General features: G+C 54.1%; 1 protein-coding gene across 1 annotated transcript in view; it reads right to left on the bottom strand.

The window, feature by feature from the left end:
• The window catches only part of POLN (DNA polymerase nu), a 128,158-nt gene that overhangs the window by 10,094 nt on the left and 104,240 nt on the right, over positions 1-13,824 (bottom strand). The window contains 4 exon segments of the mRNA XM_040495984.1: positions 101-211; positions 4,295-4,443; positions 6,604-6,632; positions 10,113-10,127. Coding sequence (XP_040351918.1) covers positions 101-211; positions 4,295-4,443; positions 6,604-6,632; positions 10,113-10,127 — 304 coding nt within the window.

The following is a 13,824-nucleotide window of genomic DNA, read 5'->3' as shown; positions in this document are numbered from 1 at the left end:
CAGGGGAGCTGCCGGTGAGGACGGGACAACCTGAGGCCGAGGCCGTCAAGGACCCAAGAAGCACATGCACCCGGCGGATGGGCTGAGGCGCTCCGGGTACCTGGTGCCACGAAGTTGACCGCCTGTCTCTCTGCTCGTGCCCGGAGCCGCTGGTCTTGTGTGTGGACCCTCGGCAGCGGTCTCCTTCGGCCCACGATGGATGCCACGTCGCCTGGGTCACACGGAGGAGAAGCAGGACTTGAGGCAGAAACAAACAGGCCGTGCGACACCCCGTGGTTACCTGTCCTTTGTGGGTTGGGCTCCCCTCAGATTAGGTCCAGGGGCCCTGGCAGGACCCGGCCCCATGCAGCACTGAGCCAGAGCGCGGCCCCCCCCCCCCCCGTTCTGCATCTGGGGGTAGGGGGCTCTGTGCTGGGAAAGCAGGGGCAGTGATGCCCCGTGTGTGTGCGCCCCGTGGCCCCGTGGCTCGCCTGTCTGACTTCCGGCTGCACAAGCACCTGACAGGGGTCGGGGAGGGCCGTGTGTAGAGACCGTTAAAAGCCACTTGTGGGACTTGGGTATGGAAGTAACTCTGGACCACAGGGTAGCTGCTATGGGGAGAAAAGCATTAATCCTCATTCTACTCCAGGAGGGGCGGATGGTCCGGGTCAGGGGCCGCGTCCTGACGCACGAGGGCAGGCCCCAGTTTTGTGGGGCCTGAAGCTGCTTAATTCCGAGGTCTTCCTTACAGAACAAACAAATGCTCCTGACCGGTGGGGACTTGTGTTTTGCTAGGTTCCCCACTTAGGATCTCACGTATGTGAAGATTGGGAGAATTTCCCACAGAGATCACGGCTGCAAGATGACAGTGTATGGAGCGGCGGCTGTGGGCCTGGCAGTAATACGACGGGGTCTCCTAATCGTGGGGGCAAGGAAAGCCCACGCCTCCGCCGAGCAAACTCCAGTCTCTGCCTCTCTGTGCGTCTGGTGATTCTGGACCGCACGCTGGGTGCTGGGTGCTTCCTGTTGGCGAGTGTTGGGTTTGCTGTGTCCCTCTCAAGAGGGTCAGGCCCAGGTCACCGGCAGGTCACCTGATGCCTTTGAGGCCTGTGTTTAAGCTCCGTGGGTGGGTCTTGAGTAGCCGGTGGTCAGGGCTGGTTCAGACCCACTCCTGGGCCCTTCCTTCTGGGGGCTCTCCTGGGTGTCCCAGATGTCCACACCAACAGTCAGGACTCAGACGTCTCCTACCCAAGTCCCACAAGTGGCTTTTAACACTCTTTACACACTGCGCTCCCCTGACCCGTGTCAGGTGCGAGTGCAGCCGCAAGTCAGACCGGCGAGCCACGGGGCAGGTGGAGGCATCAGCATCACCGCCCCCGCTTTCCCAGCACAGAGCCCCCGAGCCCCAGTGACTTGGGACCCGCACAGACGCTGGAATCGCCCAGCCTACTGCTTCCAGAAGTTACTCTGCTGTGTCCTACGGGGTTTTACTCTGTGTGTGCACGCCCTGGGGCTCAAAAACACAGGGAATCCTCTGATGTATGGAGTGCTTTCTCCGCAGAGCTCCGTCCTCTCTGATACTCTGCCTCCGCCTCCCCGGTCCCAACCCTTGTCTCCTTGGCTTAGTGACACCACTGTGACCTGCCTGGGCCCCCCTCCCACGCCGCGCTCTGGGTGCTCAGGGGGCTCCCCCGCTTTGTTTCTCTTCTCTCGGGGGCCAGAGGAGCACAGTGCCCATGGTCCAGTGTCTGAAAACAGCTGCTTCATGCAGTTTGCCCAGTCTTCCAGTTGTTTCTCGTGGGAGGAAAGTTGAAACCCAGGTACCCCTTCGTGGCCCGGAGCGGAGGTCCCCGGCTCCACCCAGCTCCAGTCCTGCTTCTGTTCCACCCAGTGCTCGTGGGGCTGGGCTCGTGCCCCCTGTTCACACTGCGAGACGACCTCTCTCCCTCTCCCTCACGTCACCGTGCTCACCGAGTGGGCGAGGGCATTCAAGGAGACTCCTGGAAGGCACCCAGCCAGCGCGGCACGCACCCCACAATCATGCAGGGAAGGAGGGATAAGCCACAGAAGTATCCGCCCTGAAATCCCAGTTAAGTGAGTCACAACTCGACTCCCCCTTAGCTGTGGCCGCCCCGCAACACCCCCACCCTGGCCCGGAACGGTGGGGCTGGCAGGAGGCAGCATTTCCACGATCGCAGTTCAAACGTCTGGCTTTTGTCAGCTTTACAAAAGACGAGGCCACGTGGACACCTGCCCCTGGGCCTGGTAAGGGACCTGGCCCTCCCGCTCCTCAGCACCCTGGCATATCGCCTCGTGTGCCTGCTGCAGCCCCTAGAGGGTCGGGGGCGCCCACCTGGAGAGCTGCTCGTACGGCTGGGGCCTGGGTCCCCCTCCATGCCAGCCATTGATGCTGTCTCCTTGGTGTCTCTTATCTGTGCTCTCCGTCCGTCCCGCCTCGGTTGCTGGGCTGACCCTGTCACTGCCCCCGAGGCACCAGGTCTGACCTCGGTCTCCCCCGCCAACCGATTTTCCGCAGTCTCGTGGCCTGGTTTGTGAAAAATGAAACCCAGCTTCTTCCTGTGGCCCGCCCTGCCCCCTGCAGACCCCCTGGCCTTCCACATGGCGGCTCAGACGGCTCCCCCTCGGCGAGGCCGTGGCCAATGGAGCTCTCCAGGGGCCTCCCCCCATCGCTCTGCACCGGTATCCTGTCTGTCTCTTCCACATCCAGAACCCCGTCTTTCTGACCCTGTCCGGACGGACTTGCTTACTGGTGGGATGCTGTCTGCTCTTGGATTGCGGCCCCGGGACCGCTAGGGGCTCGTGTCTCCGGTGTCAACACACGCTAGGAAAGCAGAGCATGATTGCGCGAGGATTTCTTTACGGCGTCTGTCCAGAAGAGTAACCGCTGGGCAAGAGTTGAGTGCAAGGCAGGCAGGCAGAGCCAGCAGTGTGAACTTGGGAAGTTACTTCACCTCCCGGCGACTGTCGTCTTCCTCGGTAAGATGGGTAACGATACGACCCACGTTTTGGAATCGCAGTGAGGGTTGTAAGTTATTTACAGAAAGCCGCTGACCCGCGTCTGGCCCGCGGAAGGGCCTCACGAGCTCCCGCACTGTTGTTTTCTGCCGATTCTGACTCCACACGCTCTCACCAACACTGGGTTTCATCACTCTTCTCACATCTCAAAACCGGTAGCATTTTACTTTCCTAAGAGCTCGACTGGACCCGGTTCTGTGCTCTCTGCACCCGCCGTCCACCTGCTCTCTGCACTTTCCCGTTGCCGGCCTCATGAATTTTTGCTCCCTCGCTCATTTCTCTCCTTCCTCTTTCTTGACTTCACTGTGCTGCGCTTTTCGAAATGCCTTGGTTGAATACAACTCCCTATGTTCACAGATTCCTCTCGTTCCTTTGGAAATACGCTTTTATTTTTTTTTATTTATTTTTTTATTTTTTATTTTATTTTTTTTTTTCCTAAAGGACTAGTACTCTTAGTCCTTCGCATGTATTTTTTTTAATTTTCTTTTTTCAACGTTTATTTATTTTTGGGACAGAGAGAGACAGAGCATGAACGGGGGAGGGGCAGAGAGAGAGGGAGACACAGAATCGGAAACAGGCTCCAGGCTCTGAGCCATCAGCCCAGAGCCCGATGCGGGGCTCGAACTCCCAGACCGCGAGATCGTGACCTGGCTGAAGTCGGACGCTTAACTGACTGCGCCACCCAGGCGCCCCATGGAAATACGCTTTTAAAGCATTCCTTCACCTCTAAGTGAAATTCGCACCTGGCCAGGCCCCACAGATTTTCACGAGGTACTTTCACTGTCACGTATTTCTAAGATGTTTGTGATTTTCGTAGGGCTTCTTTTTTAATTCATTCTAAATCATTACAGAGTGGGAGGCAGTTTTGAGCAGGCAGGTGGACGGATGGCCACATGTCCAGATACAAGCTACCTTTGAGTTCCACTGTGGCCACACGACATCTTCTACCTGACATCCTTTTGAATTTGTGACCAACTCGTGCTGGAATTTTGTAGATATACCACGCACATAAGAAGGCATGTTCTTCACTTTCAGGTACAGGATTTTATCTCTATCCATCTATCATTTTCTGACTCAAGATGGCTTCAAGCACATCCTGGCTCTGGACCCTTGTCACACGGAGCCTTGTGGCCCCATTTTCCAGCAGGGGCTGGGCGCTCCCCTGGTGCCCTCCTGTCTGTCTGCCACCCCCCAAGTGAGCAGGGCTGGCAACCAGTGGGGGACTTCGGGTAAGCAGGGGAAGGAGGGCCCTCACAGGCTCTGGTTGTGTCTGGCTCACCTGTCCGGTGACCCTGGGCAACAGTTGTTTGGGCAAAGTCCTTGATTTTCTTGTACTTCTGCAAAAAACTCTCCAAAAACTGGGCGGCTTCCGGCACAGCAATTCCAAGGCAAGCAGCAAGCCGCTCCTTCCCTGCACGGACAGAAACGCTCGAGATCCGAGACGAGCCCGACTCACGCCAGCAGGGACCGGGGGCCCAAGCTGCCAGGCGGTGGCCACCGCACACAGGCGAGCCTGCAGAAGGGCCCTTGGGAGACTCTGGGTCTAGGTCCAGCTGGTCCCACTCGCGTCTTTCTGGCGGGTCAGGATGGTGCTGGGTTTGGCTGCCCGGCTGAGCGCTGGGTGCTGCTCGGCCTAGACTGGTTTCTGTTACACATTCACTCACTCGACAGTATTGACTGAGCGCCTGGGCAGGTGCTGCGGGTGGGGCCACGGATGAAGCAGATGTGGTCCCCGCTCTCAGCCTGTCCAGAGGGAGACCTGACTCCACAACTAGGGGACACTGGGGAGGGGCGCAGGGGAAAGAGGAAGGGAAACTTCCATCGCCAAATTATGAGAAAATGATACTTAGGAGCTCCTATCCTGGACATTTTTATTTGGAGACAAACACTTCCGGTCCAGACCAGTGTTTGTTCCCTAGAGGACGCAGGTGTTCTTGTGAGGCTTTTTACGGCAAGATCTCTGGTCGGGACAGCACCGTGAGTCCCAGCACAGCTCGGTGGGAAGATGCGGGGCCACACACACCTGGGTCTGAGTCCAGCTGTCTCGCCACGGGAGGCTCTGTGTGGCCTCGGGGAAGTTATCTGACCTGCAGTCAACCCTGCTTCTTCACCTACGACTCAAGAACACTTTATCCCAGGGGCATTAGGGGAACCTGGAGCCAAGGCAGTAAAGCTCCAAGCAGAGCCTGACTCCCACTCGGTTCTCAGTAGGGACTCATTCTCTCCCATTTTCCTCCAGAAAAGAATGTAATTTAAACAGAGGATGAGGAGAACGAGGAGACTGAGGAGGCTGGGGGCCCTGCTGGACATCAGGGTCACGGGCAAAGCCCTGGGCTCTGAGGGGCTGCATCGTTGGAGGGAATCCCTTAGAGTCAAACGGCTGGAGACCTGACTCCCCGCAAGAGCACGACCAGGACCAGCAGTGGACTTGCTGTCCTCAGCACCAGGCCCACCCTGGGGCTACACTAGAGGGCACCCCAGGGGGCCTTTGGGAAAATCCAGCCCAGACACCATGGCCCAAGGGTGGGGACTGGGAGAGGCGGCCTCCAGAGGGACGGGACTGACTGACCTCAGAGATCCAGGTCTCTGTAGCCAGCCTGTGCCTAGCCCCAGCCAGCTGATGCTTTCAGTGGTCTGGACAGAAAGCGTTCGCACTGCTTGGCAAGGAAGAGCGGGGAAGGTTGTGGTGCCCCGTGTTCCCCAAAGTCTCTCCCAGCAGAGAGAACTCACAGAACCCTCAGACCTTCCTCTTGCCAAGCTTGCCTGATGCCATTTCGATGGAAATGAAAAATTTTCAATTTCTCTTTCAGGGCTTAATTAAGACCAAATCAGAGCTTCGTAAATACATTACACTGAAATAATCCATGTCGAATTCTTTCTTTCTAAGACATTCCAATCGCTGCCCCTCGGCTATGGCGGCCTAGTGGAAACCCCATTGGCTTTCAGGAAGGAGTCAAATGGCGGCTGGACGCCTCAGGCAGGTCTGGTCAGTGGGACCCTGAGTCTTCTCAGCTAAGTCTTTCCTCATGTCTAATCTGCTGTTAAGCCTCGTCAGTGGATGTTTTACTTCTGATACTGCAGTTTCCGGTTTTAGAATTTCCATTTGGTTCTTTTTATTTTCTGAGATTCCGATTTTTTCACTCATTATGAGCATATTCTCCTTTACATCCTTCAGCACAGCTATAACAGTGGCTTTAAAATCCTTGTCCGTGGATTCTAACATCTGGGTCATCTCAGGATTTGCTTGCATGATTCCCTTTTCTTTTGAGTATGGATCAAGTTATCCTATTTCTTCATAGGTTTATTAATTTTGTATTATATCCTGGATGTTGTGAATGGAATGTTTTAGACACTCTGGATTCTATTGTGCTTTTTTAGGAGTACTGAATTTCTTTTTTTCTTTTATTTGAGGAAGAGAGAGAGAGTGAGCATGAGTGGGGGAGAGGGGCAGAAGGAGAGAGAGAGAGAATCTTAAGCAGGCTCCATGGTCAGTGTGGAGCCTGATGCAGGGCTCAATCCCATGACCCTGGGGTCATGACCTGAACCAAAATCAAGAGTTGGATGCTCAACTGACTCAGCCAAGCAGGCGCCCCAGTGATTTTCTTTTTTTTCTTTCTCTTTCTGTCTTCCTTTTTTTCTTTCTTCCTTCCCTTCCTTCCTTCCTTCCTTCCTTTCCTCCCTTCCTCCCTTCCTTCCTTCCTATTTCTTTCTTTTTAAAGGAGGCAGTTAATTTGGCTAAAGCCAAACTTCAGACTTTGTCCCTGTGCAGTGGGAAGCAGCTGAAACCTCAGGTCAGTCCTTTCAGACTTAGATGGCTGTCTGAAGCCTGCCCCTTCTTACGCACAGTTAGGGGGCAGCCAGAGGTTTGGGCAGAGTTCATATCTGGAATTTAGCGTTCTCCTTTGGCTCTCTTTTTTCTGAGATTTCTTTCTCACTTTCCAGATTCTCCAGTTGCTTCAAACTCTGTCCTGTGTTTCCTCAAGCAAGTACGACTATGCATTTCTGCTGGAATTTTAGCCACCCGTAACACTGAGGCCTGTCTTCAGGTGAAGAGTTATAAAAAGGGACCTCACCCTGAACCATTCCTCCCAAAGGTCATGTTCCACTACCTTTAGGTGGTTGTTTATTATATTGTCCCCATAATTTATAGTCAATACCCATGGGAGGTAGTCAGATGGGAGCCACTCGGCCATTACAGAAGTCACACTTCTCCTTCTCAGTACATATGGCTCAGAAAGAATTCTTTTCCTTTATCAGGCAGAACTGTTGGGAATATGTGAAGGGCAGAGTTGGCCAAGGTCCCTGTACCTGAAGAAAGCTTCTTCATAGGAGGAACAAATAATGCAGGAACTGCACAGGAAGAAGACACAGAGACTCGGATGGAGACAGGAAGTCCAGTCAGTTCTCTGGGTTCTTGCCCGCGTGCCCTTCCAGGGGCCTGTCACACTCCAAGGCCCCCACGCAGGATGACCCTTGACTCCGTGAGGGCTTGTGTTCCACGCTTCATGTAGGCCAGCCCCTTTCACACGACTGGCCTCCATGCTTGGGTCCCCTCGGTCAGGTTTCTGCTGTGTGAGTTGTGACCGAGTGCGGGCCCGGCCCCTCGAGCAGAGGCCCTCGGTGGGAGCATGAGTCACTCCCCATCTGAAATCCCATCTGAATGGGGTGACTGTTCCCACAGACGGCTAACGACATCGTGCATGCACTACATCTGTAACTTTAGGATGATCACTCCCTTGTCTCCAAGTGCTCTTTCAACCCCTTGCGGATTTGCTAACAGTTTCTCACTCTTGTCTGAGCTCAGAGACACAGTGGGCCTTCAGGAGTGCCCGCTGCTCTGCCTGGAGCAGACCCGGCAAACTACGCGGCCTTCCCAGCTCTGCTCTGGCGGTCTGCCCGCCACTCCCGGCCCTACTCGGCACCAGAAACTCAGTGCTGCCCTCACGGGCCTGCTTGTGCCTCTCTTGTGACAAATGTCAGCCCTTGGGAGCAGGCACTGCACCTGCCCCTAAGTCCTCCTGTGCCCAGTTGGAGCCTGGCCCACGGCACACTCCACACTCGGGGGGGGGGGGGGGGGCCTGCTGACCACACGTGCCTGGATGTGGGGGCGAACTTGAGTGCGGAACCCGTGGAGAATCAGGGTTAAACGGACTCTAGGAGCAGTGGGAGCTCAGAGCAAGACGGGAGGAGTCAGGAGTGGCTTCTTGGAGGAAGCGGGTCCTGATGGGTGCAGAGGGGCTGTCAGCAGGACGGTGCTGGGGCGCACTGGTAGTTGGTAGGTGGCTGAAAGAGGAGCCCGCGGGTCAGCCCTTGGGCCGGGTCCCCGGGGAATAGCTGCTCTGTGGTCACCACCAGTTCGGGCAGGGACGGTGCCCCCCGCAGAGTCTGAGGGAGGTGCGGGGACCAGGTGGCCCCACCTGCAGGCCGCAGCGAGGCTGCTGCGACCTGGCGTCCCCCCTGGGCACCTTCTCTGCTCACGTCACAGTCCTGCCGCTCGACTGTCACCGTGGCACTCATGCTGATCATGCCAACTCAGGCAGCGCCTCTGCCCTGTGCCCCCGGCATGCAGGGCAGCAGTTTCCAGACCCTCAGCGGCACCTTTGTGCGGAAACCTGTCATTGCCTCTGGTTGGAAGCCTCTGGGATGCATTTCCAGAGGGTTCCCAGCAGCCCGGGAGACCCGACAGGTTTGCCCACCGGGACTCTGGCTCCACACGAGGAGGACAGCACCGCCGTGCGCAGACATCGGCAGACGCGGTGATGTCCGTCAACCTGGCCGGTGACGGCCCAACAGCAGAAGTGGAGGCTTGGGGTGGGAGCCCTGTCACCGACAGGGCTAAAAGCAGCCAAATTACTCTTTGCACCAACATCATGGCTAGTGACTCACTGCTTATTTACAAACTGGAGCTCTTTTCCTCTCCAGCAAAAAATGAGGCGAATATTCCAGAAGGTGCCAGAGTGAAGACGGAGTCTGAGCGCATCCTGCCATGTGCGTGACACTGCGCGGGGTGCTCGCCACACTCACGCCCGGCCCTCTCCCTGCGGCCCCACCACCGCACGGAGCTGCCAGGCCCTTGGTGGCGCACCCCAGGGCACGCTGGACAGTGGGTCCCCAGCGTGGGGGGCAGGCGCTGAGGGTGGGGCGGCTGGTCCCAGGCACCATCCAACAAGCCTACCTCCTCGCTGACTGGGAGGTGCCTGGGGCACAGAGAGGGGGAGGGCCTTGGAGAAGGTCCCAGAGCCAGGAGGGGACGGGGTTAGGCCTCCGGCCCAGGCTGCCCGCCAGGGAAGCAGAGCCAGAGCTATTGTGTCTGTGACATGTGATTCTGGGCCACGTTGCGAGGCACCAAAATCTAATGTAATTTGGTGATATTCTGCTCTCCCCGCCCCCCCCCCCCCCAATAGTGACCCAGGGAGGTTCAGGAGCACAGCACAGGGAGGCCAAGAGGAGGAGACAGATGAAGGGAGTCTGAGTCATCCCGCTATCACCCACTGAGTTCAGTTCTTTCAATTTTTGTTTTTAACGTTTATTCATTTTTTGATAGAGAGAGACAAAACGTGAGTGGGGGAGGGGCAGAGAGAGGGAGACACAGAATCCGAAGCGGGCTCCGGGCTCCGAGCTGTCAGCACGGAGCCCCATGCGGGGCTCGAACTCACAAACCATGAGATCGTGACCCGAGCGGATGTCGGTCGCCCAACCGATGAGCCACCCAGGCTCCCCGAGTTCAGTTCTTTAAAGCAAAGTTTCTGAAAAACTGTGTACACAAAATGTTTTCACAAGTAGGGTCCGAAGACGACCCAGCTCATGGATTTGTTCAGTATTCCTCGTGTGTCCAGTCGTGGGCAGCACTGGCAGAGCTCTCGTGTCACGGGACTCCTTGGGACAGTGGGCCATGGGGGCTTGTGGAGGGCCGCGTGCAGCCTGGGGCCCCAAGTTCAGAAAGGGGTGTGTAGCAGACAGATCCTCAAGGGGCCTCCACGGTCCCGCCTGGTGGTCTTCACGCCCTCGTGTGACCCTTGCCCTGGAGGGTGGGCAGACCTGCCCCTGTCTCTCAGCAGGCTCGGTGAAGGTCACAGGTATGTGACCTGATCACAGACGTCAGCGTGTAGCATCTTCCTGCTGGCCGTCAAGAGCCAAGCCACCTTGCGGTAGCATGGGGACTCATGCGGCAAGAGCTGAGGGCTGCTGGTGTGCCCCCCGGTGCAGCTGAGGTGAGACCACCACCCTGGAGCCCCGCAAACACCGAGTGGCCATCAGTGTGTCACCCGGGAACAGATGGCCGCTGTAGTGGCCAAGACCAGCCGACAAGGGACCGCGGAGCGAAGGAAAGCGTGAGGGTGAGCTCTGCAGGTGTGGGGTCCAGCAGACGTAGCGGCGTGCAGAGCCCGGGCTGGGGTCTGGGCGGGCCGGCGTGAGGCGCATTCCGGACCCATCGTGGGCGAGTCACTTACGTCCTGGCGCCACGGTCACACTGCAAGTGCGAGGTGGCTCTCATACGTCTGCCCGATGTTCTCACACTGGAAGCTTGCCCCGTTTTGCTGCCTTTCCTTGAATGAACAAAGGGTCTCCGTGGCAGGGAGATGAATTCTCCCCTCGTGTCTGCACGAGCCCCTCTCCCTTGTTCTCTGAGGGAACGTCAGTGCTGTCCAGAGTCAGAAAGCTGTCTGCTGAAGCAGCATTAAACTCTCAGAGCCTGCTTCTTCCCAAAGTGTGACAAGATCCAAACAGCACAGCCAATAAACAGATATTGTGGACATACATCAAAGCCGCTCTCTGATCATAGAGAGTATACTGTCTTTTGGAGCACACACGGTATATTCACAATAACCCATCATACATTAGGACACACAGAAAACATCAAAAGGTTGCACAAAGTAAAAATGTTAAAATAACATTCTGATTACAGCACAAGAAAACTAAAATTATAACCCAAACCAAACCAAAGAAATAAAAAACACAAACCCCATCTACCTAGAAATAAAACAAAAAACACTTCTTTCAGACAACTTTTGGGTGAAGAAAAATACAAACAGAAATTACATTCACTTCTAATGAAAACACTATGTCAGGCCCAGTGGATTACATTTAAAGCGGTGAGGAAATGTCATAGCTCTAAACACCTACATTAATAACTGAAAGAATAAAAGTACAATTGACCCTTCAACAATATGGGGGTTAGTGTGGTGACCCCCCCCCCCCCCACACAGCTGAAAATCCACATATAACTCCTGACTTCCCCCAAGCTTAACTATTGAGAGCCTCCTGCTGACAGGAAGCCTTACTGACGACCCAGTCAATGAACACATATTTTGTGTGTGTCTTTGCCATAGAAGCTATTCTCACAATACCGTAAGCCAGAGAAAAGAAAGTGTTATGAGGAAAATCATCAGGAAGAGAAAATACATCGCTGGTCCTATCCTGTCGCAAAACAATCCACGCGTACGTGGGCCCGTGCAGCTCAAGCCTGTGTTGAGGGCCAGCTGCATATGAATGAGGTTTTCAACTCAAAAGACAAGAAAAGAACAACAAAGCGAATCGAAGGATCACAGAGGAGGGAAACCATAAAGCTAGAATAAAGGCAGAAACAGAAATTAATGCAGTAGAAAACAGCAAAACACGAGATCAAATTAATACATAAAAATCCTCGTTTCTGTGAAAAATAAAATGGACAAACCATTAGCTGGTTTAATCAAAAGGAAGCGAGCACAGATACACAAAAGAAGAAACACAAGCAGGGAAAACCCAGACACGCAAGAAGTTAAAAACGTCTTATTTTGCAGAACTCTATGCAAATAAATGTAAAAGCTTACGTGACACGGACATTTCTGAAGAAAGCACAATTATAAAAATTGGACCGAGTAGAGACAAAAGCGAGACAGACCGCGGAAGAATGGCCGCAGAAGAAACAGAGAAAACGATGAAGGAACTTCCCCACAAAACCCACTGACCTGGGTGGTCCTAAAGGGGAATTCTCTCGAACCTCAGAGACCAGATAGTCCCCATGCTGTGTAAATTGCTTCCGAGCATAGAAGATGAAGAAAAATGTCTTTCATTAAGTATAAAGGTTATACTGAAACATGACAGAGAGTATAATAAAGGAAAAATCACAGACCCCATCTCCTATGAATATTGATTGATGTAATAATCCTAAATAGAATCTTGGCAAATGGAGTCCAACACCACACTGAGAAAACAGTACCCAGGGCCAAGCAGAGTTTACACCGGGAAAGTAAAGTTGGTTCAATGTTAGGATACCTGTTAATAGAACTCACCACATTAATAGGACTAAGGAGAAAATTACATGGTTGTCTACATAGTGGTTGAAAAACCCTATGACAAAATCCAACACCCACTCCTACTAAAAACCCTTGAGAAAATAGGAATAGCGGGATACTTCCTTAAAATTATGACCCCTACGCCCCAATGCTAGGGCTGGCGTCTCACTAAAGGGGAGACACCAGAGGCATTCTTACTAAGGTCAGAAGCAAGGCAAGAGTGCTCACTACTGCCAATACTATTAAACGTTGTTCTGGAAGTATTAGCCAAATGATCAGAGGCATAAGAATTGGAAAAATTTAAGAAAACTATCTGTAGCTGCAGATGACAAGGCAATATTCTGGAAATTCCTAGAGGATCAACGATAAAATAATTCATAAAGTAGCAGGGAGTAAAATGAGCATAGCAAGTCAACAGCTTCCGTATACACCAACAATCATAGCAGAAGACACAATGGAAGAGAGGACCTCATTTGTTCTTGACTGAAATGTGCCAACATTACCAAGATGCCAGCTCTCCCTACACTAACCTGTGGACTTAATGTGATCTCAACAAAAATACCAACAAGCTTGTCCACGGAACCAGCCACGAGCCCATGTGGGAAACCGACGTTCACGTGGGAAACGAATGCACAGAAACAGGAGAGCTGGGGGCACGTGGCCACTCAGGCGCCGACACGGGCGGCGGTAGAGGTACCGTGCAGCGGTGTGCTACAGGTGCACGGAGGGACACGGCGCCAGAGTAGGACGGAGAGTTCGGGCACAGGCTGGGTGGCATGCAGAAATCCACGGGAGCAAAGACGGGCCTCCTGGTACATGGTGCTGGGACAGCTGGAGAGCCGTTTGGGAAAGGCACCAGGAAACATGGCAAACTCCTTGTAACCTGGATGTAAGGACTTAAGTCCAGAGGCAGTGAGAGGGAAGACTGACAGGTCACCACCGCCAACGACCGAAACACCGCATCTTCTGTACTGCGTAAGATACCACAGGCAGAGTCAACAGACAAACAACAAACTAGGAGAAAATATTTGTCACATCAGGGATGAAGGACTAACACCCCTAAGGTACAAAGAACTTTAAAAAATTGAGGAAACAGAAGCAAAGTTTCTCACGAAAGAATGAAAGTGTCCGGGAGACATACGGCAAGTTCAGTCTGTGGCCTCCTGCTGGCTGCCTGGCCACGGGGTGGCAACGGGGTGATTCTGCTTTCGCACCTGCTTGTTGGGTGAGGGGGTAGTCAGCTCGTCTGCCCACGGGACCCTGGGTCTGCTGACCCTGCCAGGCGCAGAAGTGTCTGAAGTGGCCTAACACAAAGTACGATGACTGTTTGCGGTGTCAGGCTGAAAGAGAACCCGAGAAGTGCAGGTCACTGTGGCTGGGAGAGAGTGCCAGTTCTCTTGGTGTTTTACTGGTTTCTAAAAATTAGTTTTATTGAGGTATCGGCCACATGTGATAAATTGCACCCATTTTAAGTGTACAGTTCAATGCTTTAAAAAAACACACACGGGGTGCCTGGGTGGCTCAGTCAGTTAAG

This window comes from Herpailurus yagouaroundi, unplaced genomic scaffold, assembly GCF_014898765.1.
Source record: "Herpailurus yagouaroundi ecotype Mexico unplaced genomic scaffold, PumYag 28, whole genome shotgun sequence".
Lineage (NCBI taxonomy): Eukaryota > Metazoa > Chordata > Mammalia > Carnivora > Felidae > Herpailurus > Herpailurus yagouaroundi.
The sequence above is the reverse complement of the archived record's forward strand: the minus strand, read 5'-3'. Positions and strand labels throughout refer to the sequence as shown.